The sequence below is a fragment of the Trachemys scripta genome, chromosome 22, assembly GCF_013100865.1.
Source record: "Trachemys scripta elegans isolate TJP31775 chromosome 22, CAS_Tse_1.0, whole genome shotgun sequence".
Lineage (NCBI taxonomy): Eukaryota > Metazoa > Chordata > Testudines > Emydidae > Trachemys > Trachemys scripta.
The window spans coordinates 2200568-2223826 of NC_048319.1; the positions used below are offsets into that span (position 1 = coordinate 2200568).

At 40.2% G+C, this 23259-nt stretch overlaps 1 protein-coding gene across 5 annotated transcripts; it reads right to left on the reverse strand.

The window, feature by feature from the left end:
* Positions 1-2090: 2090 nt before the first annotated feature.
* On the reverse strand, positions 2091-21611 carry LOC117868764 (semaphorin-4E-like). Of its 5 annotated transcripts, none has more exons than XM_034754971.1 (14): positions 20274-21611; positions 19317-19462; positions 15912-15971; positions 15230-15328; positions 14102-14201; positions 12630-12740; positions 10952-11103; positions 10446-10621; positions 6866-7022; positions 6259-6481; positions 4951-5066; positions 4302-4468; positions 4061-4113; positions 2091-3025 (listed from the first exon to the last, which is right to left on the reverse strand). In XM_034754971.1, the coding sequence occupies exons 1-14, from the start codon at positions 20380-20382 to the stop codon at positions 2241-2243; spliced, it is 2454 nt and encodes an 817-aa protein (XP_034610862.1). In that variant the 5' UTR covers positions 20383-21611; the 3' UTR covers positions 2091-2240. The 5 variants fall into 5 exon arrangements, with proteins under 5 accessions (XP_034610862.1, XP_034610863.1, XP_034610866.1 ...); XM_034754972.1 differs by lacking the exon at positions 20274-21611 and adding an exon at positions 15606-15791 and having other exon boundaries at positions 15230-15324; positions 19317-19358; XM_034754975.1 differs by lacking the exon at positions 20274-21611 and adding an exon at positions 15606-15791 and having other exon boundaries at positions 19317-19354.
* Between the last annotated feature and the right edge of the window lie 1648 nt (positions 21612-23259).

A 23259-nucleotide genomic window follows, 5' to 3' on the forward strand; every position in this document is an offset into this window, starting at 1 on the left:
AGCTGAACAAGTGTTAGAAATTATGGGAACATTCTGAAATTTCTCAAGTGGACACTGGGGCATAGTCAGAAAGGCCACAGCAACAGGTGAAAACAGCCTCTGATGCCTCTCTAACTTGAGCTGGCAGATGAACCAGCAGCTCCAGGACTGCCTCCTCTCCCAGGCCCAGAACCAAGTTCAACGCCAGGACAGAGATGAATTGGGTCCTTACTCCTTCTGCTCCATTTTCTCTGTCCTTCATACGCACAACCTGGCCACCAATGACAAAGGGACTAAAATAAACCACACTGAAGACTCTGCTGAAAGTAGGACGCACAATATCTTTCATATTGACCTGCTAACAGTAGGTTATCTATGGCTCTTCTCAGAAGCTAATTATTTTACATGTTAAAATTAGGGTAATTAGATCAGCAGGAATTGCACTAAAAGCAGGTGTTAGTAACCTTATGAGGTGTCCTTTAACAGGGTTTTTGTTCCATTTGTGCCTTCTCCCCCTGAGAGAGGCAGTTATTGTTTCCTGCCCTCCAGAAGAGAACAGAAATGAGATATTGTGATCACCCCCATGTCATTAGTTACACACCTATTGTCAAGTTTGCACCATTAATCTTCCCGCAGCTCTTTACACAGTGTCTCAGAACTCAGTCAAGACCACACAACAGATCGCTGCCTAAAGGGTATTCTTAATGGCAGTACAATCCCTTTCAAATCACATTCACTGGCCAAGATACACACCTTCAAACTAGCTCTTTGCAGTTCATTGATACAACGGGTGATTGCAGTCAGAGAAGCCTTAGCATTATGGTTTCGCAGCAGCTCTTCAGTCTTTTCATTTTCAGCTGTACATTTTTTATGTAAAATCCTCTTCTCACTCTCCAACCCCATTACTTGATCCTGCTAGAAAGGCAAATGGCTATTCCCACCTTTAGCTCTTTCCTTGAAAAGTGCAAATGGTTATTAATTAGCATCTGCAAAACAGAGATCTGGGAACATGAACATTGCTGAGTGTTTAGTATGTTTCAACAGAGGCCACAATTTGTGTGGCATTTGCACATAACGATATACAAGAGGCCCTTATTGTAAAGCACACAGTTTAAGGAATAAAAGATGCATTCAAAAGGAGAGATTGGCACTCTACTTTAGTGTAAAAACACTTTAACCCACAGTGTGAAGGAAACATTAAACAACAACTGATTTGGTCTTTTCTCTATCGATCATTATACTGCGCTCAACACCCTGGTTTCTAAGCGCCTTTTTTCAATTATCTTTTTAAAGCAAATGTGGTGGTGTGGCAGAAAAGTGCTTCTGGCCAGGAGAGTCAGGTTCAAAGCAGGCCTGGAAACTTCTGCTTCTAAGGCTACTTGAGAACTGGAGAAAGCAAACTGTACATGTTTGGGAGAGGAGAGAAGAAAGCAGTGGAATCCACTCACTCTCTGCATGCCTCTGGCACTAGACATGGAGAGAGGCAGAACAGCTCTTTGTTTGGGGACTTCAGTGCGGAGAACCTAGGCTGCTCTCCAAGGAGGAGACGGAGACTGTTTCAGGCGAATATATAGGGTATTCAAAGATATTTAACAAACAGGGTTATGGTACCTGGATTTTGGCCATGCTCTGAGGTAATACATTTGCATCAGTTATGCAGTACATGAACTGGGGCATGAGGCTGTTTGGGACAGAGAGAGATACCTTTTAATGACCTTCTTTACAATACATTAGGAACTTAGATTAATGTGTGTACAATGCCTTGAAGATTTAAAGACCTAAGAAGAGAGAGAGAGAGAAAGATGGAGGCTTCGTGGTCAGTGGTGTGAGCACAGGAAGATTAGTCAGGAATTTCTAATCGCTAATCCACGGCTCTGACACCGATTCCATTTGTGGCCATGAGCATGTCCTTTAATCTCATTTGTACAATGGGGATAATACCTACACAGGGACATTGGAAGACTTAATAAGGTGGTATTTGTAGAGTAAATAGACACCCTCTGAAGGTGAAAAGCACTATTTAAGTGCTGAAGATTATTAACAGCTCCTGAAGTTTTAATGTCTATAATGGTGCAGCAACACACAGTGTTACAGAAAAGGAGCTCAATACCAACTTTTAACAAACGTTTATTCTTGCAACACATGTTAAACAAATACCAAAAACTGATGTAACAATCTTTTTCAAAAGCAGCAACTGAAAATGAATGTATGTTTAGCAGCTTGGCTCACTAGATTTTGGGCTTGTGATTCCTACTCAAACTTTACATTCCACATTCCTCAATAGGAAACATCGTCTCATCCTCAACCAAACAGCTTTGTGAGCTGCAAGTGCCAGATCTCTTTGTGAGACTTGTGTTGTGTTGTACATTAGCGCTGCGTTCCTCTTCTGAAGGAAAGCTCACAAGTGGTACTGATTCATTAACAGTGGAGGTGTTCGTTCGCGTGGCTGAACTTTTCCTCATAGCGTCCGACCCCTCTAGAGCCAATGTTGGACCTGGCAAACAATCTGCATTTGCTGTTTTTGAGCTTTTTTCTCTGCTCTTCCAAGGCACAGACAGATGGCCTTTGTAAAAGTTCCAAACCAGCAAGGAAGAAAAAAGGAGTGCAAATCCAGCTCCCAAGAATTTTAAAATAAGCTTCTCTTTTTGGTCTTCCAGGGATTTTTGTTTTGCTGGGTCATTCAGCAAGGAAGATGATACCAAAGATTTAACCTTCAGAGTTGTGTCTGCATTTGGTTGATTTGTGGTGTAATTCTCAGTAATAATGAAAACGCTGTCCTGTTGGGTATAAAGAACGTAGCTAGCCACAGTAACAGGGAATTCTTTCCCATTAGCGCTCTCTACAGAATGACAGTCATAAAATCCAGCATCAGCCTCTGTCACATTAAATATGACTATTCCTCCATCATAAAGCAGGTATTTAGAATCTTCTGCCTGAAGACTGCTCCCATTAAACTTCCACACCATCCTAGCCAGGTTGGACATGGGCGCGCATTTAAGATGAACACTGTTGCCAATGCTAACGGGACAGTTTTTGACATTATTTCCTGAAATTGTGAAGGGTGGTTTAATTAAAAACAATGAAGCCTTAATTTAACTTGCCTGGCCACATTTATGTTCAAAGAAACATCACGATTAATTAAGGAACATGACACAAAGGACAGGGAGTGTTTTAAGGTGCGTGAATAAACTAGAGAAATCGACAGATTTAACTGTCTCCTCCCATCTGCTAAAAGGGCATGATAGCACAGATTGGCTCTAGCTGGCCTTATTCCCAGTGATATCTAACAGTCTGAATATGGGCTGGAATTCAGGAACTTGAGTTTAAATTCTCACTTTGCCACAGACTAACACAGTATGTAGCCTTGAGTAAATCTCTTCACCTTTCTGTGCCTCAATTTCTACACCCAATTTGCACACTTGCTGTTCTATCCTCACAAAGCAGTTGTGAGGATTAGATATTGCTTGGACAGGGCTTTGAGGATACAAATGCTTTCGACTTTACCACATTACACTGATGACCTATAATCTGCAATAGCTGCCCCTTAGTTTTCAGTGCAGTTTAAGATTAAAGTCCCTAATCCTGCAAACATTTAAAAATTAAAAACTTTTAAAAAATTAATCAAATTCATATTTTAAAATTTCTCTCTCTGAACCAGCAGTTTTTTTAAAAATAGCTGACTATCTGAGTTGTATTTCTGCAGAGCAATACCAAGTGTCAGTCGCAGTAACAGAGCTAACAGGACTTCTTATGTCCCACGTGACTTCTGTAGCATGGGGGGAAACATACCAACAGCCTCAAAAGTCATGGCTCACGTTTTCTACTTTTCAGGAGATTAGTGGTTTCAGTCTGAACTAGAATATCCTGACCCCAAGTTCAAAACCATTAAGAACAAACAAGCCAAATCAGCTCAGTGTTTTCTTGTCAAGAATCAATATCATTTTTACCCCTGGGTTGTATTTTAATTTAGCTAAAATATCAGACATTTCAATGATCACAGATATATGACCCACATGATACAAAATGAAAATAATTCTACTATATTTCAACAATATTTTATTAAAGATAAATGTTCACGTACCTATTTTAGGACATTTGGAAGCATCACCATTTTTAACACTCTGAATTAAATCCCTAGAGGAAGAGAGAGATGAATAAAAGAAATACACCATGAAGGCATGTAAAAATGTTCAAACTTTTAGGATATTAGCTGTAGAATGCATCCTGCTTTTGTTACATTTTACTGACTTGTAGAACTGAATTTAGAAAGCAAGATAAATATCAGCTCAGGTATGGACCTCAAGCAATATCTTTTTACTTACTGCAAGTCTCCTGTTTGATTAGCCACTGGAGCACACTTCTCAAAAGATTCAGACCACGCACAATAAGGATCCCTTGCCAAAACACAATCCAAGCAGTGTTTATATCGGCTGCATACTGAAACAGGGAGTTGTACCACTTGGGATGGAGACCCTACATACAGCAGGCCCTAGAAATGTAGCATTGAGCTGTTATTTTATAGCACTGTGAAAGTTTTTAAACTTTATGGCATCCAGACAGCAACTTCTGTGATCTGACAATAAATCAACTATATACTTTGAAATAATAGATTACTAATGAAAGAGCATGAGAATATACACAGTGCTTTGCAGAACATATGAAAAGACAAGATTCCTGGCCTGAAGAGATTACAGTCTTTATGAAACCTTTGGGAATTGCTTCTGACTAAAAGTGATATAAATTGCCAAATGTGTGTTTGAAAGTTTGTTTCAGTTATATTAAAATGCAAAAGAAATCTACTTCCACAGATAAAATCTCATATATGCTTTTATTATTAATCAGTGTGATGCTAGAAAAGAGTATGTAGTATACACATAACATCGAAAATCCAGATGCACAGTGTAAAAAGAGGAAGGCCTGAAGCATACCATTATACCAATCCCTTTGCATATGCAGAGATAGAGAATCTACCTTTTTGGAAGACAGTTTAAGAGACTGTACAGGCTCTGGGGACTGAAACAGCTGTATCTCCTCAATAATGAACATTTCCCCGTCGCAGTTGAGAGCTTTATGCAAATATCCATTATCTGCATAAAATGAAATGTATTTTTAAAGAGAAACATGTTCAAACATAACATAACAGCATTTTCACTTCAGTTTTCAAATTCATCAGCCTTTTCTAGAGATTTAGAAAATGAATCTTGAGGACAGGAAATTTCCTAAATGTTCCACAGCAATATTTTCTCCATTCACTTTCTGGTAAGTAAGAAGTAATGATTTTTTTAAGCAATGGAGAAATCCCTGATTTTGGAAGATTTCCCCACATTGAGGCTCTTCTGATATGGAAGATTTCCAAACAGATCCTCAATGTCCAACAAAACAAACACACACTTTACCTAGAACCTGGGCTGGAAATTCCAGACTGGCAAGTCAGCTTCTGCTTCCTTGCTCTTGTACAAAGATTTTACCCTTTCCTTCAAGAAATTCATGGCTTTTGGTAATAGTCTTGACCAGAAGTCCCTTCATCCTGTGCAAGATTCACCCATGTGCGGAGAGCCAGCAAGATCTATGCACCACTTATGTCACAGCAAAATGGGCCTTACCTAGGGAAAGCCAGCTGGGGACATTTCCATGACAAATTTTTTGAAAGCCTTGGTGTATTTTTAAGTGCCACTATTCTATATTAAATGTGTTTAAGTAGAAAATAGCTATCATTGCAGACCTCTTGACCAAAAGAAAACAGTGAGGCTACAAAGAAAATTATTATTCTGAATAAAACAAATGATAACATAGTTCATAACCTATATCTACACAAGCTTTAAAAAAGAAAGAAACAGACAATAAAACACCATTCATCAAACATTACACTAAGGCCTGCTCTACACTCAAAAATTACATCTATCTAACTGCAAACGCAATGGCTTCAATTCAGCAAAGCTCCACGCAAGTCCCACTGATTCAAGCATTAGGAGTTTTACTGAAGGAGGGCCCATAAGATGAAATCTGTCCTCACACAATACACAGTATCTTACACTGGGGAAATAAAGCAGTTCAGCTAGAAACATAACTTGGAGGAAAAAGGAAACGGAAGGCCCATTATATAAACCCCCTGCCTGGTTGCTGTCTGATACATTATAAAGTGGTGAATTAAGACAAAGGATTTTTGGTGCATTATTAGGAGTCAGTAGATCCTTTTACTTTTTGAAGGCTCAGAAAAAAATTCTAAAACGAACTCTTCCATAATAAATCTCCCTCCCACCCCCAAATAAAACCACTTACCTGTTCCTATAAACAGAACATCATATGGTTTTTTATCTAGGCCAGTGATTCTGTCTGCTACAATCGTGGTGTAATTTGAACCTCTTTTCAGTAGCACTGGCCTATCACCAATTGGATTTACAGCATTATCCATTAAAGGGTGGTCTCTAACAAACTGCAGAATTTTATCAGGCAAATCAAGAGAAGTGTTGTATCCAATACTCCGGGCAAAATTATCAATGCACTAGAAACAATGTACAACAAACATAATTACAACCATTTTTACATTCCACCAATTTACAGACAACTGTTACTATGTACTAAACTTTTAGCTATTTCTACCCAACTTCCACAGTGGGAATCCATCATTCACTATGCATGAAATTCACCCTGGTGCTGAAGACCTGTGTAAGGATAGTCGCACCCCCTAACCGCTGTGGTAGAGTTGAGCAGGAGGAGTGCCTACTCAGGGGGCCTCCACACACACACAGACCTGGGATGGGGGAAAGATGTCTCTGTGCTGGCTATGGAACTGCATCTACACTGGCAAAATTTGGACTAGTAATTCTCTAGCAGAAAAGAACATTAAGAGAATGTTTTCTTTAGAAGAGAATAAATGAGTATTTACAGCACCGGGACGTGGGAGTGGCACTTCTCCCCTGAACACCATCCATTTAACATGGGAATGTTCCACAGTCACTGGGCCTTTATAGTTTCCTTTGGCGAAGACTTCTTGGACAGTTTTCATACTGAATGCACAAACGGCAGAAATATCCAACCTTCCCCTTGGAGGTGAAAAAGAAGCAAGAGAAAATGTGAGTGAGTTATTTTGCCCTTTATGCAGAAGGGAAGGCTGTAAAAACAACTTGCTTTTCACAGGGCATGTTGCTATTTGTGCTTTAGGGTTAGTGAATATGTGTACATAAATACACATCTAAGAAGCGTCAATCACACTTTACTGAGAAAGGCTTAGGAAAAAGAGACACTGTGTAAAGGATTTTATTTAAAATACATATTTTGTTAAAAATCAAGTAATATCCTCCAAATTAATAAAAACAGCCTAGGAGATGTACACCTTAAGACTAGTTCTTTACGCTTCATTGATAAATTAGGTGACAGCAAGCAGACAGATCTAAGCATCGTGGTTAGTCTCACTTTCTGCTCTCCACTTTTTATATATAATTCTCTCCTCCCCAAACCCCACTATTTCATCCTGTTATAAAGTATGTCTTTCTCCTTTGCATCCAGTCTTAAATATTTTTCAAAATTAAATCTGAAAGGTTAAATGGATTACAGGTGAATTGGGGGCTTGGGTCAGGTTCTCGCCTCAGTAACAGCAATTAAGTCCAATGAGACTCCAGTTATTTGAGTTACACTGGATTTACACTGCTGCAACTGAAAGCAGAATGTGGCCCCCTCTCTAGCCCATGCTCATAGCTATACTGGCCCTTGAGAAAGCAGACTAGGTACGTAGGGAGAGTCCTCTCATTTGAATTCCATGATGCTGAAGCGACTGTTTCCACAATCAGAATATGAAATTTAAGAGGAGCCCTTGCAGAATCCCACTAACACATATTGTGGCCCAAAATCGATGGTGATGTGAATGGTGGTGTAAATTATACAGTATGCATAAACTGATACAGCGGCAAAGTAATGCAACTTCCATGGATCTAGATATCAATCTCAGGGTTTTGATGCCTTTACAAACCACCAAAGCTACCTTTTCACGATTACTTTGCAGTGGTACCCTTTGACATACACAATTCTGCTGCTGGTACATTTTGTCTGTGCCTCTTTATATTATATCACACACACACACACACACACACACACACACACACACACACACACTCATCAGCTGTAAAAACATAGCTTGGAGTCCTGTTTTTATTTTCAGAAAGTACTAGATTAGACAAGTGGGCTTTGACAGATGCTGCATTTGGAAACAGGGTACTTCAACTTGCAATGGTTTCCTCTCATGAGGGTACTGCTTATCCTGCATCTTGGAAGCCAGCTGTTTCATTTGGTAGAGGAAACAACACAGGAAGAAGTCAGGGTTTTGGTCTAAGTGATAAACAATGTCAATTTAAGTTTAGTTAGTTTTAATTTTTCCACCAGCCTGACAGAGAATGCATAACTCAAGTGTCTGGACTGGCAAAGCTCTTGGCTAGTCTTCAACTAAAAGCTTTAGCCCAGAGATTGAAAACACCTAGCTTCAGCAAATGGCAATTTTGGCTCAGTCAGATCAAACTAAACAAGTCAGTTCCATTCAAATATGTGGAATAAGTAGGGTGACCAGATAGCAAGTGTGAAAAATCGGGACAGGGTGGGGGGTAATAGGAGCCCATATTAAAAAAAGCCCCAAATATCGGAACTGTCCCTATAAAATTGGGACATCTGGTCACTTTAGGAATAAATGATCAATTCTTATTCTGAGTCCCTGACAAATGACTGCAATCAGGCCATTAACAGGAAAGTGAGAGCTCACTACTGAATTCTGAGATTAATCTGCATTCATTAGAGACAAGTTACCATTGGAGGGAAGGCAGTGAACATATAGACCCTGGAATGGCTACTTCCCCAGCTGGAAGCAATAGATATAAACCTAGGACATAAATAACTAGGATGGGCTAAATAGCTACATGCATGAGTTCCATTATAAAAGGATTACATTATTTGTAGTATTACAGTATTGTCTACTCTAGAAGGCTCAACCAAGATCAGGGCCGCACTGTGCTATGCACGGTACAAACACATAGTGAAAGACAACCCCTACCCCGAAGAGTTTACAGTCTATGTGAAGGGTTCACAACTAATCCAAATTCACATAAGCTTGGTTGTAACAAGAGACAGAAGCTCTACAACAGAGGATGGATTTGAATTCATTGTTGATTCTGGTGATAATAGCAACCTTCAGGTACTTTCATAATCTGTTTATTAATATAATTTCCTCATATGATAAAAACAAAAAGAGAAAATGATGCAGAGAGAAGATTATATCTTCAGTGAAATCAATTTCCAAATGAAGTTTGACTTGATAGGGGACGGAGGAGAAAAACATAAACAAACAGTTTTAGCTTTTATGATGTAAATAACTAAACAATGCACCTCAAAACCACAGGAAAAAAAGTTATTTGCCTTTACAGTAACTGGAGTTCTTTGAGATGTGTTGTCCATGTATATTCCACTCTCGATGTGCACATGCCCCATGTGCTCAAGATCGGAGCCTTTTGGCCACAAGTGTCTGTTGGAGCCATACATGGGGAAGGCATAAAGAGTGAAACGGACCCAACTGCCATTCACTTCCATCGCCATAGCAGAATCCAGGTGTTATAGCATTCCCCAATAGTGGGGAAGGAAGGCAGGTTGTGGAGTATATATGGGGACACCACATCTTTAAAAACTCCAGTTACTGTAAAGGTAAGTAACTTTTCTATCGTCTCTGAGTGTTTGTCCATATATATTCCACTCTTGGTGACTCCGAAACAGTGACCTGATATAAGGAGGCAGGTGCTTGAAGTCTACTTGGACAAAGATTGCAGGACAGCTCTACCAAAAGAAGCATCAGATCTTGATGCTTCCTCTATGTTGGAATTGCTGCCTTGCATGAGAGGCAATACTTAAAATCGAATGACTCAGAATGGGATATCTCCAAGCCACAGTACCAAGAAGATGAGGAAATGAAACAGCCAATAAGGCAGATAGAAATTCCTTAAACTACCCAAAGTTTTCCAACAGGCAACTATATAGACAATTAAGTAAAGATTAGGAAAAAGCGATGCATCAAGACATGGACACTGGGGAGCTCTCTCTCCTAGGCGATGGGCAATGAGAAGGAACTGAATGGTGGTTGGGCCATCTCTGACCTTTGTACTCTCACTATGTGAGCATGAAGACACTCATAGCACATGCACAACTGCAAGAAGAGACTGCTGGCCAAAAGACACTGACCTAGAGTGCATGGGGGCGCATGAGCACTAAGAGTGGAATATTTATAGACAAGCACTCGAAGAAGAACTTTCCTATAGAACGAATCACAATAGAAAAGCTTTGCTTAGGGGCTGAAACTAATGCAACAGCAATTCATGTACCAGAAAGCTTTTACATTTAGGTTTACAAAATATCTGAAAACAATTCAGATACACCCAACCTCTGCTTTGAAAAACTATTTCAAAATGTTAGTAATAGATGCATTTCTTGTATCTTACCATTGTTGAGTAAAAATCCCATAAAACATGCTTTCCCGCCAGTCTGCTCTCTTAAGTAAAAAGACATCCTGAACAATATTAAACTGGAAATTTGATTCTGGAACGGAACAGATAAGTCTGGATTTTAAAAATGACGTCCATCTTTTTTGCAATATGCGTTTTCCACCAAGATCACCCTGTATGAAGGGAAAGTGTCATCACTTTAGAGTTTATAAAGCAGGCTGATTTCACTCACATAAACAGACTTGGTAACACTGTCACACAAGGGCTTGTTCAGTCTTCCTATACGAATCAGAATTTTCAAAGCCAAGAGATTCGGATGTCATAGGGGGTTCTGAAGAGTCTGGAAGGAGGAGGAAGTGAGTTCAAGTATAGAAGCCTGGCAGCAGAATTTTAATTGGTAAGATGGACAATGCAGATGGAACCATGTTTGCTCATTCTGCTATGAAGCTTTATCTAAACTACTTACATACTTTAAACAAAATTACTATACTACAAATACTAACTTTGCAGACACGAGCAATTCTTGACACCAGGAGTTTGTCATAGAATTCAAATTCAACAGCTGTTTCAGTGAAGAACACATAAATTTTATCATCATCTCCATCTGGATTAGATTCACTTTCCCGCACTATATCCATATAGACAAAGCTGGGCTCTGGAATATATAAACACACATAATGCAACAGTTTTTTCTAATGTAGAGAACTTAAGGCAATGAAATACCATACATATCAAAAGTTTTTTTTTTTTTTAAACTGTAGTAAAATAATGTTTTCTTAGAACAGTGGGCAAGGAAAGGACTGGAAAGAGCTTATGAGTTAGTATACAATTTAAAAAAAAAATCTATCAAAGGGTTAAAAATTTGTTTGCATAAGTGAAAATGGACTACTAATTGCCTCTTCACCTTAGTCCTTAATTATAAGCTCACTTTTATCTTTAGTCCTCAATTTAGGAGCTTGCTTTTTCTGGACACAGCAAAATCAATGCATATTACTTTCAGACAGTTAGAGGTACACTGATGCCTATATTAACTTTTTGCAGGAGATGAAATTTATTACCACCAATGCTAAATGAGAACCTTTTACATTTCCTAAAGTAAAGGTTTATGGATGAGTTTAATGCTCATCTATCTCCCTTCCAATTTTATGCAGAATAAGGTTTGTATGGAGAGAGGAACAATTTTATGGATAATAAAGGGGCCTAAAGAAATAAAAAAGCAACACTCCACAAAAGTGAGCACGCCTAGAATAGGTTTTGTGTTTACAGACCCTGCAATACAGATATGCAAGATGAAGTAAGTTAAAGATGGGAGTGACAGACTTAATTCTGAAAAAACTAGGAAATTCAAAGTCAACATCTGATTTTTTTAGCAGTTTATTTGCCTTTGAGTTTAGGACCTGTATAAAAGTTGATATAATAAACTGTAGCAATTCCTACAAAGATGCCTTAAGATCCATGGATTAATCCAAGATTAATAACAGGACTAGAGAAATATTGAAATACATTACTGATGCTTGTCTATTTGCATTTTGTTAGCCTATCCTATATTAATTAGTGGAGTCTAGCATGCCATGGAAGGTGGTTAGAAAAAAGCTGCACCAACCAGTTTTTGCTTGGCACACTATTCACAGTGTGAAGCACTTGTTACTGTGTATAAGATATACATTTTATTTGAAATACACACACACAAAATCTGTTTTGCTAAATCTACTGCTGCCCGTGCTTATCAAAGAGGGTTGTTAGTTACAATACTGACAGAATTGGGATGAGGTCCTAAACCAGCCTCTGCTTTCTTGTGATACTTATTCAGTAATCAACAAATGTTAAAGGTGTTAACATATTAAAAAGTTTCATAATAAAATAAAATTCAACTGAATTTTAAACTAGTATCGAGAAAGACTGAAAATAATTATGATCTAACATTTGGCTCCCATGCTTCCAGAGTCATAAACTATGTCACTTTTCTTCAGGCATCTTAAAAGTGGCAGCTGCCTTTAAAAACAAACAGTGACATGTAATCTAAATCTTTATATATAGCAAGGGGGAGTACCCCACATTAGACTTTCAGAACTCTACACTGGGAAGAAAAATGGGTACAGTTCTTAATTTTGTGTTAAAAAAAGTCAAGCAAGATGGACTATTTGCCCTGCAGGGGCTAAAATATGTATAAAAACATCTTACCATTTAGCCAAGATGCTTTAAACTCTGTCCTTAGATGGTTTCTCAAACTGCGAAGTAGAATAGGCTCAGTGCCCAAGAAGTTGTTTGAAGTGGCTGAATAAAATGCACCATCTGTGAAGAGTTTAAAGAAATAAAAGTGCAAAAAATACTTCTTCTTACAATGCAAAGGAACGGTCATAAGTTATATGTATTTATCACATGCAAATATTTATAGCAAAAGTAACTGGAGGAGCAGCTATAGCTATGATTTTACCTGCTGAAAAGTCTAGGCTGCTGGTCTTGTAAGGTGTTGAGAACCCTCAGTTCCTACAGAATTCATTAGGAGTTGAGTCCACGCAGCACCAGGCAGCGTTAGGGCCGTAAGATTGTGAGATACTGGGGCAGAAAGGTATTTTGTTTTGTTGGCTTTGCAGACATTTGTCTAAAATGAATCAAGGCTCAACTAGCTACAAGTTACATGTTGCTTGTAACTGAAGATCTCGGAATGTGACACTTTTATACATTGATATTGTTCAGAGTATCTATAGGCCCCTAGAGTGGACCTTAAGACGAGTTAACAGGAAAATGTGAAGAACATTGCTGTGTGAGCTCTATATTTATCCTCATCACCGTTTATAATGAATCATGGTGAACTATGTACACCAGACATCAATCCTGCTAGGCAGATTGTTTTCTTAAGAAACAGCCAAGTATCCCCAAAACCTACCAAGTACAAATCTGTTTTATCATTATTTGAAGGTCACCTCTTTTTAAGCAACTTTATGCCAGTCCCTTGAGCAGTCTCTTAAAAATAGATTTCACTCTGTATTTGTGCATAGGTCCAAAATGAGTTGACATGGAGAGGACGCAACGTGAATTTCAAGTTCCAGTAAGATCAAAGGATAACTATAAGAATATAGTTTAATAGGCAAAGGACAAAACATACAATGAATGTTTGAAAGCCAACAATTGCTAGGTGGACTCTCAGAGAAGTGACCCAGACGACCACTCTGGTAATCTCAAATGTTGCTAAGGGACATTGAATAAGGTTTCAAGGGTAGTTTTTGCACAAGAAAGAAAATCTTTTCCATGTGGCTTTCTAGTAATTACATCTGAAAGATTTCACAGTGCCTGTGCGACCTTCAAACATCTGAAACCTAAGAAATTCAAGAGTAAGCAGTTAGATTCAAGGATATCAGATATGGTTGCAAGAGTCATACTAAGAAAATCATTAGCAATTAATCTTTCTGAAAAAATCCCTATCAATGAGCCAGCAGAGGCCAAAAAGGAGATACATATATCAATGCACTAAAAACTGCTCCATTTAGTTTTTCATATAATAGTTTCATCTGTGTTCTCTTCCAACTTTTAAACAACAGATCAGAGGTTAACACTTCATGAACATGCACCGACATCAAATTAGAATTATAGTAGTTGACATCTGATTAGCAGTGAAAAATGATTTAGTCTTACACGGAATTCCCAAAACATACCAACTAGCAGAGAAGCATACTTCAGAGTAGGTTCAAAAGGACATCTTCCTCTGCTTTCTTCAGCTTTCCCTTGCAGGTGAATATCTGTACTGTTGATGACCTGTTGTAAACAATCAATCTATCAGGCTGAAAGCAAGACTCACATCTGATAAAATAAAATGATTAACAATTTATTTTAAAAGAGAATAATCATGGAGTGAATATGGAAATGTGAGTATCTGTACAAATAGAAATGTATTCAGTCTATTTTTACTGGGCTTCTTTGTTTTTAATTAACGACTATGAAAACTCCTCTTTCAATTAATTGGCCACTGTCAAAACACCCTGCCGAGAGTCACAGTTTAAATCTGCTGAGATTATGTAGAGGGTAAGAAACCAAGTAAATACATTTTGGTTTGGAAAATGTATTTCTTTTTAGAATGCATGCTCTTCTATTGGGAGTAACAATGCAAATTCCCTAAATATTGATGAGCAAATTTAAAAACTGGTACAAGTGCCACTACAGCGAAGCCCTCAGTCTTTATAAATCGCCTGCTATGTGAGAAAGTAAGTTCAAAGAAAAAGCTAGGCTTTTATAGGTGCATTTGGTGAAAATACAGCATTCATCTGATTTGCAACCTACTGTCAGCATTTATTAATTATTATTTATATAGCCTCAACGGTGTTCCTGGCACTCAACTGAAATGTAATCCTGTTTTAACTTTTATTTTTAAACAAAATTTGTTCAAAGCAAAACAAGACTAGATGAACAAAGGAAAGAACTAAGAATAGTGAAATATACATACAGTAAGTAAGCATGAAAAGCATTCAGAAATATATGCACAGAGATAAGGCAACAAAATAAGAAACGACAATGACTGTTTCCAGAAATAAAACTTGCTAGCAAAAGATGGAAAATTCAGAAGTCATAATGCAAGCACTTAATGCTGTTGCTAAATTTGTTTCATTATGACCAATCATATAGTAAAAATAATTAATTTTTAAAATTAAAAATAATTACAATAAAATAATTAATACTAATTTTCCATAGGAACATTACTTGGAAAGGTGCTTAAAGATCTACCAAACTATTCAAACAATTATATGCACACGCAATAAAGGGTGTATTTAAGTATATAAAATGCTTACCATGTAATCACAAGCTGGGTAAAATGCATTGGTTCCACAAACATATAAGTTAGTGTCATTTATCTTATGAAGGAGGAGGATGTAATTTCGGCAATCTACCTGAAACAGAAAAAATAATAGTAAATTTTCATACCTTAGAGGCGAGTGCATGAAGGCTTTCAGCTGCCTTCACAAAAAGCAAGCAAGACCTTAAAACACAGAAAATGTGTCCAAATACACTGGGCTCAAGCTCAACAGATAAATTAAAGAGTAACACAAATTTTAATACTCAACAATTTTCAATACAGATCTTAAAAGTATGTTTACAGAAATTACTAATCACGTATATAGCTGTGCAAAGCCCAAACCCAGAAAAGCACTTTAAGAACATGCTTACCTTTAAGCATGTAAGTAGTCCCAATTGATTTCAGTGTTACTGCCCACATGCAAAAGTGTTTTGCAGGATCAGGGCTTAAATATGCATAGCACTATATAGATAGAGGGTAGTGCCAAACAGACAATAGTCTGAAAATAAATGCAAGACCAAATGCATGCAGTGTGGGGTGTGTCAGAAGTGTAGTCACTGTAAAGGAATAGAAGTTTCAAAACCAGATTCCTATATACTTGCTTATTGTTTTTAAAATGCTATTCAATATGGTAACTTATTTAATAACTAGGCAGTGAAAACAAACACTTTACCTACTTTGTCCTTTCCTCTGCGAATGCATTCCAATTGTCTATCCCTTGTTGCGAACCAGTCCTCCTGGAACCCAAAAAAGATCCCATATTTAGCACACTGTGATTTTTGGTCTAAAATTCTAAATGTAAAATCAAAACCAAAATAAATCTACATTTTGGTTTAAAGAGCAAACCCAACTGCCCCCTTCATGGAGATTCCCCTAGCAGTGGTGCTGGTGTGATGCCCCTGCATCAGGAGAGGGGGCTAGATTTAGGAGTTACCCCAGGGGTAAGTGCCCCCAGAAGAACACAGAGCCCATGTAAGCAGGGCTTTCTGACTGGGCTGGGCAATGAGTTCCTGGATTTGGCCTTTATGGAAGGTCTTTGGGTTGTCACGTGGGACACAAGATGCTAAAAGCACATTTCGAAAATGAATTACATCCAATGACATCACTAGAATACTGTAGTGGACGTCACGAAGCACAGGCAGTTTCCCCTATAGACTCCGCAACATGCTCAGCCACACCCAAATCCTGTAAGTTGTTCTGTGTGAGCAAACGCCGCACTTTCATTGGGGTTTTGCACAGGCATGTAGAATTCACCCACATGGAACAGCTTACAAGAGGAGGGCCCCAGTTTATACAGGAACCCCACAGAACACACAACTTCCTCATCAGAAGGCATGTCTTTCAAATCGGATCTAAATTTATAAGCCTCGTAATATCTTGGTGTCCTTTCACTTCTATTCTTGTAAATTATGTACATAAAAAAAATGCCATATCACAAAACAGGTTTCATGAGAGAGGAACCTAAAAGAATCATTAAACCCGCTTCACTTGAAGTCAATGAGAGTTGTGGGTACGCAGCACCTTAAAAATTAAACTATTACAATCTAAAGGCACAAATCAGTATGATACAGAACTGCACAACAGAAAAAATAATACAATGCTGTCCAACAGAGCTAACACTGAGTAGCTGCAGACTTTATAGATTTGTATCTTTCATGGCACAGCTGTGTCTTCAGTTTTAAAAACAGGAATTACAAAGAGATAGGTAGCCAATGACTGATGCATATTACCACCTTGAACAGAGGTATCTATTTACCTTGCATTTATGAAAATATTTCAACAAAAATAATAATCGTATTGTGTCATTTAGGTCATTGTTCCACATGAGGGCATTGATGGGTTGAGATGCAATCTACAGTAAGGGAGCCAAGAGGTTTTAAGTGGTAGTTACTGTGCTGCTAACAGCACCCCTGAGGTTTTATAACCCATAGCTTTATCACTAACTAAGATGACTTGGGTCCTGATCCTGCAAGGACGAGAGTAAATCAACTGAGGTTCTGAAAAAAAACAACAAGGAGTACTTGCGGCACCTTAGAGACTAACCAATTTATTTGGGTATAAGCTTTCGTGGGCTAAAACCCACTTCATCAGATGCATGGAGTAGAAAATACAGTAGGCATATATATATATATATATATATATACACACAGTACATGAAAAGATGGGAGTTGCCTTACCGAGTGGGGATCAGTCAACTCCCATCTTTTCATGTACTGTGTATCATAGAATATCAAGGTTGGAAGGGACCTCAGGAGGTATCTAGTCCAACCCCCTGCTCAAAGCAGGACCAATCCCCAACTAAATCATCCCAGCCAGGGATTTGTCAAGTCCGACCTTAAAAACCTCTAAGGATGGAGATTCTACCACCTTCTTAGGGAACCCATTCCAGTGCTTCACCACCCTCCTAGTGAAATAGTGTTTCCTAATATCCAACCTAAACCTCCCCCATTGCAACTTGAGACCATTGCTCCTTGTTCTGTCATCTGCCACCCCTGAGAACAGTCTAGATCCATCCTCTTTGGAACCCCCTTTCAGGTAGTTGAAAGCAGCTATCATATCCCCCCCTCATTCTTCTCTTCTGCAGACTAAACAATCCCAGTTCCCTCCGCCTCTCCTCCTAAGTCATGTGCTCCAGCCCCCTAATCATTTTTGTTGCCCTCTGCTGGACTCTTTCCAATTTTTCCACATCCTTCTTGTAGTGTGGAGCCCAAAACTGGACACAATACTCCAGATGAGGCCTCACCAATGTCGAATAGAGGGGAATGATCACGTCTCTCAATCTGCTGGTAATGCCCCTACTCATACAGCCCAAAATGCCCTTAGCCTTCTTGGCAACAAGGGAACACTGTTAACTCATATCCAGCTTCTCATCCCCACTGTAACCCCCAGGTCCTTTTCTGCAGAACTGCTGCCTAGCCACTCGGTCCCGCGTCTGTAGCAGTGCATGGGATTCTTCCGTCCTAAGTGCAGGACTCTGCACTTGTCCTTGTTGAACCTCATCAGATTTCTTTTGGCCCAATCCTCTAATTTGTCTAGGTCCCTCTGTATCCTATCCCTACCCTCCAGTGTATCTACCACTCCTCCCAGTTTAGTGTCATCTGCAAACTTGCTGAGGGTGCAATCCACACCATCCTCCGGATCATTAATGAAGATATTGAACAAAACCAGCCCCAGGCTGACCCTTGGGGCACTCCGCTTATACCGGCTCCCAAGTAGACATGGAGCCGTTGATCACTACCCCGACGATCTAGCCAGCTTTCTATCCACCTTATAGTCCATTCATCCAGCCCATACTTCTTTAACTTGCTGGGAAGAATACTGTGGGACACCGTATCAAAAGCTTTGCTAAAGTCAAGGAATAACACGTCCACTGCTTTCCCCTCATCCACAGAGCCAGTTATCTCATCATATATCTGCCTACTGTATTTTCCACTCCATGCATCTGATGAAGTGGGTTTTAGCCCACGAAAGCTTACGCCCAAATAAATGTGTTAGTCTCTAAGGTGCCACTATTACTACTCGTTGTTTTTGCTGATACAGACTAACATGGCTGCCAGTCTGAAACCTGAGGTTCTGAGCAATCTCATTTCCAACTAAACTCAGTGATGCTCAACATTTTGCAGCACCAAGAAGCAAAACATACAAAAAGGTCCTTACTTTTATTGTCATTACAACACGCACTCATATGCATTAAGCACATTGATCCCAATCTGGCAAACTCTTACTCATGTGAATAAGGATAAGTAGTCCAGCTGCTTTCAACGGTTCTACTTACAGAAGGGCCCGTCGCAGGAGTAAGGATTTGGCCTTTGCTCTACATTTTCCCAGATCTGAAAGGTCCATTATCATCACTGAGCACTACACTGAATTTGTAACCTCTTAAGTACAGTGCTCAATATTCCTACCGGAAAAACTTCACAGACAGTTGTAATTCCCCAGATCAGAGGAGTGAACATCCATCTCCTACTAACAGTTGCAAGACATTGCTTTGTTGTCTTTAAAGATCTGAAAATTAAATTTCAGAAAAAATACAGCCTTAAGCAAGATGGGTTTTTTAAAAAGGGATAAATAGTTCAGCTTACACTGGCTATTTCTCTTGAGATGTCATTCAAGTCAAGTGCAAATATTGCATCTCTGGCTCCAACAAATAAGATATCAGTTTCTTCACTCACCAAGAGTGTGGAAAAATTGGATAATCCTGGTTTCAGAAAAGTTTTTATATTTCCATCTAAAAACATACAAGTTATAAAGTTATTTTAAAAATTATTTGCTGCTAAAATACCATTGCCATGAAACAAAAATACCAGACTGAAAAAGGGATAGCAGTGAGACAAAGGCTTATATTTTATTCACATTTTCCAGGATTGTGTTTTAAATAATTTTCATTATATATAGATATTTTATTTCCACTGTTCTATAGAAACATAACCAACACAAAATCATTATTAACTGGACACCAAAGTCTCCAGCCACAAGATTTAATGTTAGGGTAAATCACAGCAGAACATGCATACACGAATTTGGGGGAGAAAGAGTGACCAATGGTGTTGAAAACCGTGTTGTCTTCAAGATTATCACAAAGGGTTCTTTGCATGAAAAGCGAAACTCTTCTACCTGTTAGATCTCACAAGTTAAGTAGATTTGGAATGTGTCAGTACTTGGATGGGGAAATGCTAAGGGATGACAAAAGATGGGTTGGTTATGCAATAGGTGGCATTCTTTTCTCTGAGCCTGTACTGAAAATCAATGCCTCAACTTGGTGTTAGGTGACACTGTGTTATTGAAAGTACCGTCTTTCAGATGACACATAAAGCCTAACATGTGAAAACAATTTGTGGGGATTAAAGATAGGATATCATAGCATTCAAGAGATTGGAGTTCATAATACTAGTATCCTAGTCCTGGTCAAAAGCTAACTGAAAATAAAGTAATTGTTGTTTCAGTCAGTTTAGCTGGCAATTCTTACATCCCTACCACACAGAGGGAACCCTACTACTCTTCAGCATGTATCTTTAACACAAGAGTTTTATCACACTTACTTTGGTATGTTACTGTTTTTCTGGGAATGCAGCTCAGGATAGAGGCTTCCATCTGTTGCATTAATCCATAAACAAGAGAGAGACAGAGGACAGCGGGGGTGCCACTCATTTTCAGAAATCCAGTTAGAATATAATCTATCTAGTTTTAATTCCTTGAAATTTGAATATTTACAGTCAGCATTTTCTGTATGGTTCTTGAAAATATCTTGTTAGGAGGTCTCAGATGTAAATATCTGTAGTTTTTAACATTTTATGAAGCTTGTGCAAATCAAAATAGCCTTTTCAATTGTTCTATTTGCAAATAAACTTTTTCACCAACATCCAATAGACATACCCTAAAATTAAAAGCAGTTTAAGATCAATTCAACTGATTACCTTCGACTGATTAAACAAAGATCAATTACCTTAGCGTTCCTAACAAAAATGTATTCTGCACTCTTAAAAGGCTTTTTTCGTTTGTATTTTACAGCTACCTTGTACATCAGTAGCCATTCCTACCTGACACTAGTCAACCTTTGTCTGTATGGATGAATGTTTTGATCAGAACTACTGCATCCTGCAATAAGTAGGCACAACAGAGATAACGTAACAATGTGCGCAGCTTTCGTTTAGATTATTTTTGCTTTTGTGTGTTTCAGCTGTGTTTCAGGTCTTTGTTCCACAGTGGTAGACTTTATCTGAATCCATGGTCTCCTTTTGGGAGAGAAAGGATCTGAAATATGTTCTTTGTGCAATTGTACCAAAGTGAACGGAAAGGCGTGTGGGTAGGTGGGAGGCAGGGCCGGCATTAGATTGCTGGCGCCCAGGCCAGAAACTAAGCGGTCCAAGCCCGAACCCCGCCACCCAGGGCTCAAACCAAAGCTTGATCATCTAACTTAGCTTCGCAGGGCCCCCAGTGGCATGGGGCCCCTGGCAACTGCCCCACTTTCTATCCCCTAATGCCACTCCTGGTAGGAGGGCATCACTGGACAGAGCTCAAAAGCCTATATTGTGTGAAGTCCACAAGGTCTCAGTTACTCAGTAGAAGTTCTAACAAACGATCCCAGCCTCCAGTCCCTTCTCCCACCCGTTTACCCCTTCACCAGGCTGCACCCGAAAGGGGCTCTGGGCTGTGGGAACCACGCTCGCCCGCAGGATGGGGGCGTCTCCAACACAGTTTTCCCCTGGCAGGAGAAAGGAAGGCCAGGGCACGCTGGCCTTCCAGCAGCCAGGACACTGCCTGGTGGGTGGGGGGGCCTTCGCCATCACCCAGCCCCCCCAATCCAACCCCTTCTACGGCTCCTGGAGGGGCTGGTAGATGGTAATGGAGCCTCAGTGACTTGCAAATACACTGCAAAGCAGGTCCCAATGGAGCCTGCGAGACCCCTCCAGCACCCTGATCCCCCCCCCAATCCCCCAAGAACCTCCACAGCCCCACCCCTCCCTCCAGGAAACCAGGGCCACCCCCCATCTCACATCCTGCCCCCCCCCAGCTCCCCTTCCAACCCTCAGGGAACCCCCTCAGCCAGCCCCACCTCACTCCAGCCCTGGAGCCACCCCCGCCCCCCAACTGCCGCATTACCCGGGAGGAGACGGTTGGGCCCCCCCCACGCGCCCCAGATTCCCGCGGCGCCACAACCCCGCTCCCCCCAGGGCCCTCTCCGGCCCCACGCCGCTCGGAGCGCTCCGGCCGGGGCAAGCTTCCCCCGGCCCGGCCCGGCCCCCGCGGGACAGGGGCAGTCATTGCCACTCGCCTCTGCCCCACGCAAGATGAAAGCACCCGCTGCCCGTGGCGGGGGAGCAGGCGGAAGGTGGGTCCGAGCCTCGCAGCAGCCCCGCCTCGTGCCCCTAAAGCCGGACAGCCCCCGGGGGCGACGGTGGGTGCGGTAACGCGAAGAACTGCTACCCCGCCAGGAGCTACAGCAAACCGCCCAAAGGCCAAGGAGGTATGTTCTCCACTATTCATTTGCAAAAAATAACACCAAGGAGCGTCAGCCAGGAGGATAACCTTCCAGAGTCACTGCGTTTGGGTGCGGGGCTTGCTGGCTGCAACTGCCGCATTTAGGGCACCTGGCACGTTTCAGAAGTGTTTCGGCTACCAGTTTTGCTTTTAGGCTGCACTTTGGAATTGGTGACACTCCCAAACTGATCAGTGCTGAAGCATTGTAGGGAGGGGAGGGAGGTGACATACTACTACATTGAACTAAGTGGCGCTTTGCTTGAGCGGGTATGAATTTCTTTCATAATTCTTTAAATGCCCTTTTTTCCTCCCTCATGCCTGGTGGCTGTACCCTTTCTGTAGGGAAGAACACTAGAAAAGCACAGGGGGATTATACCAAGAAACAAACAACAACATGGGACAGCAACTTAACTGTCAGGGTGGTTAAACACTGGAATAAATTGCCTAGGGAGGTTGTGGAATCTCCGTCTCTGGAGATATTTAAGAGTAGGTTAGATAAATGTCTATCAGGGATGGTCTAGACAGTATTTAGTCCTGCCATGCGGGCAGGGGCCTGGACTCGATGACCTCTCGAGGTCCCTTCCAGTCCTAGAATCTATGAAACTTAGACTGTCAACTTGTTTTGTATAATCTGTTTTAGTACTCATGGAAAGCAACTAAAATACATGTGATGAAATAAACTTTTATCCACTCCAGCTTCATCTCAGAAGAGCCACTGGATAGAAAACCTACTTTAATAGCTGTTTGCAGTGTGGTTGTAGCTATGCTGGCCCTAGGACATGAGAGAGACAAGGTAGGTGAGGCAAGATCTTGTATTTGGACCAACTTCTGCGAGAGACAAGCTTTTGAGCTACACAGCACTCCTCTTCAAGTGATAAATCCAAATACCTTCAAAGGTTTAGTCAACTAAAAAGGTACATTTTCTCCCACTTGAAATATAACCATAGAGTAACTAAGGAGTCCCTCAGGAGAAACTGACACCATTGCATGTATATTTACCAAAGTTTCCCTAAAAATTTGCTGTATTAGAACCCAAGGAAAATCAAT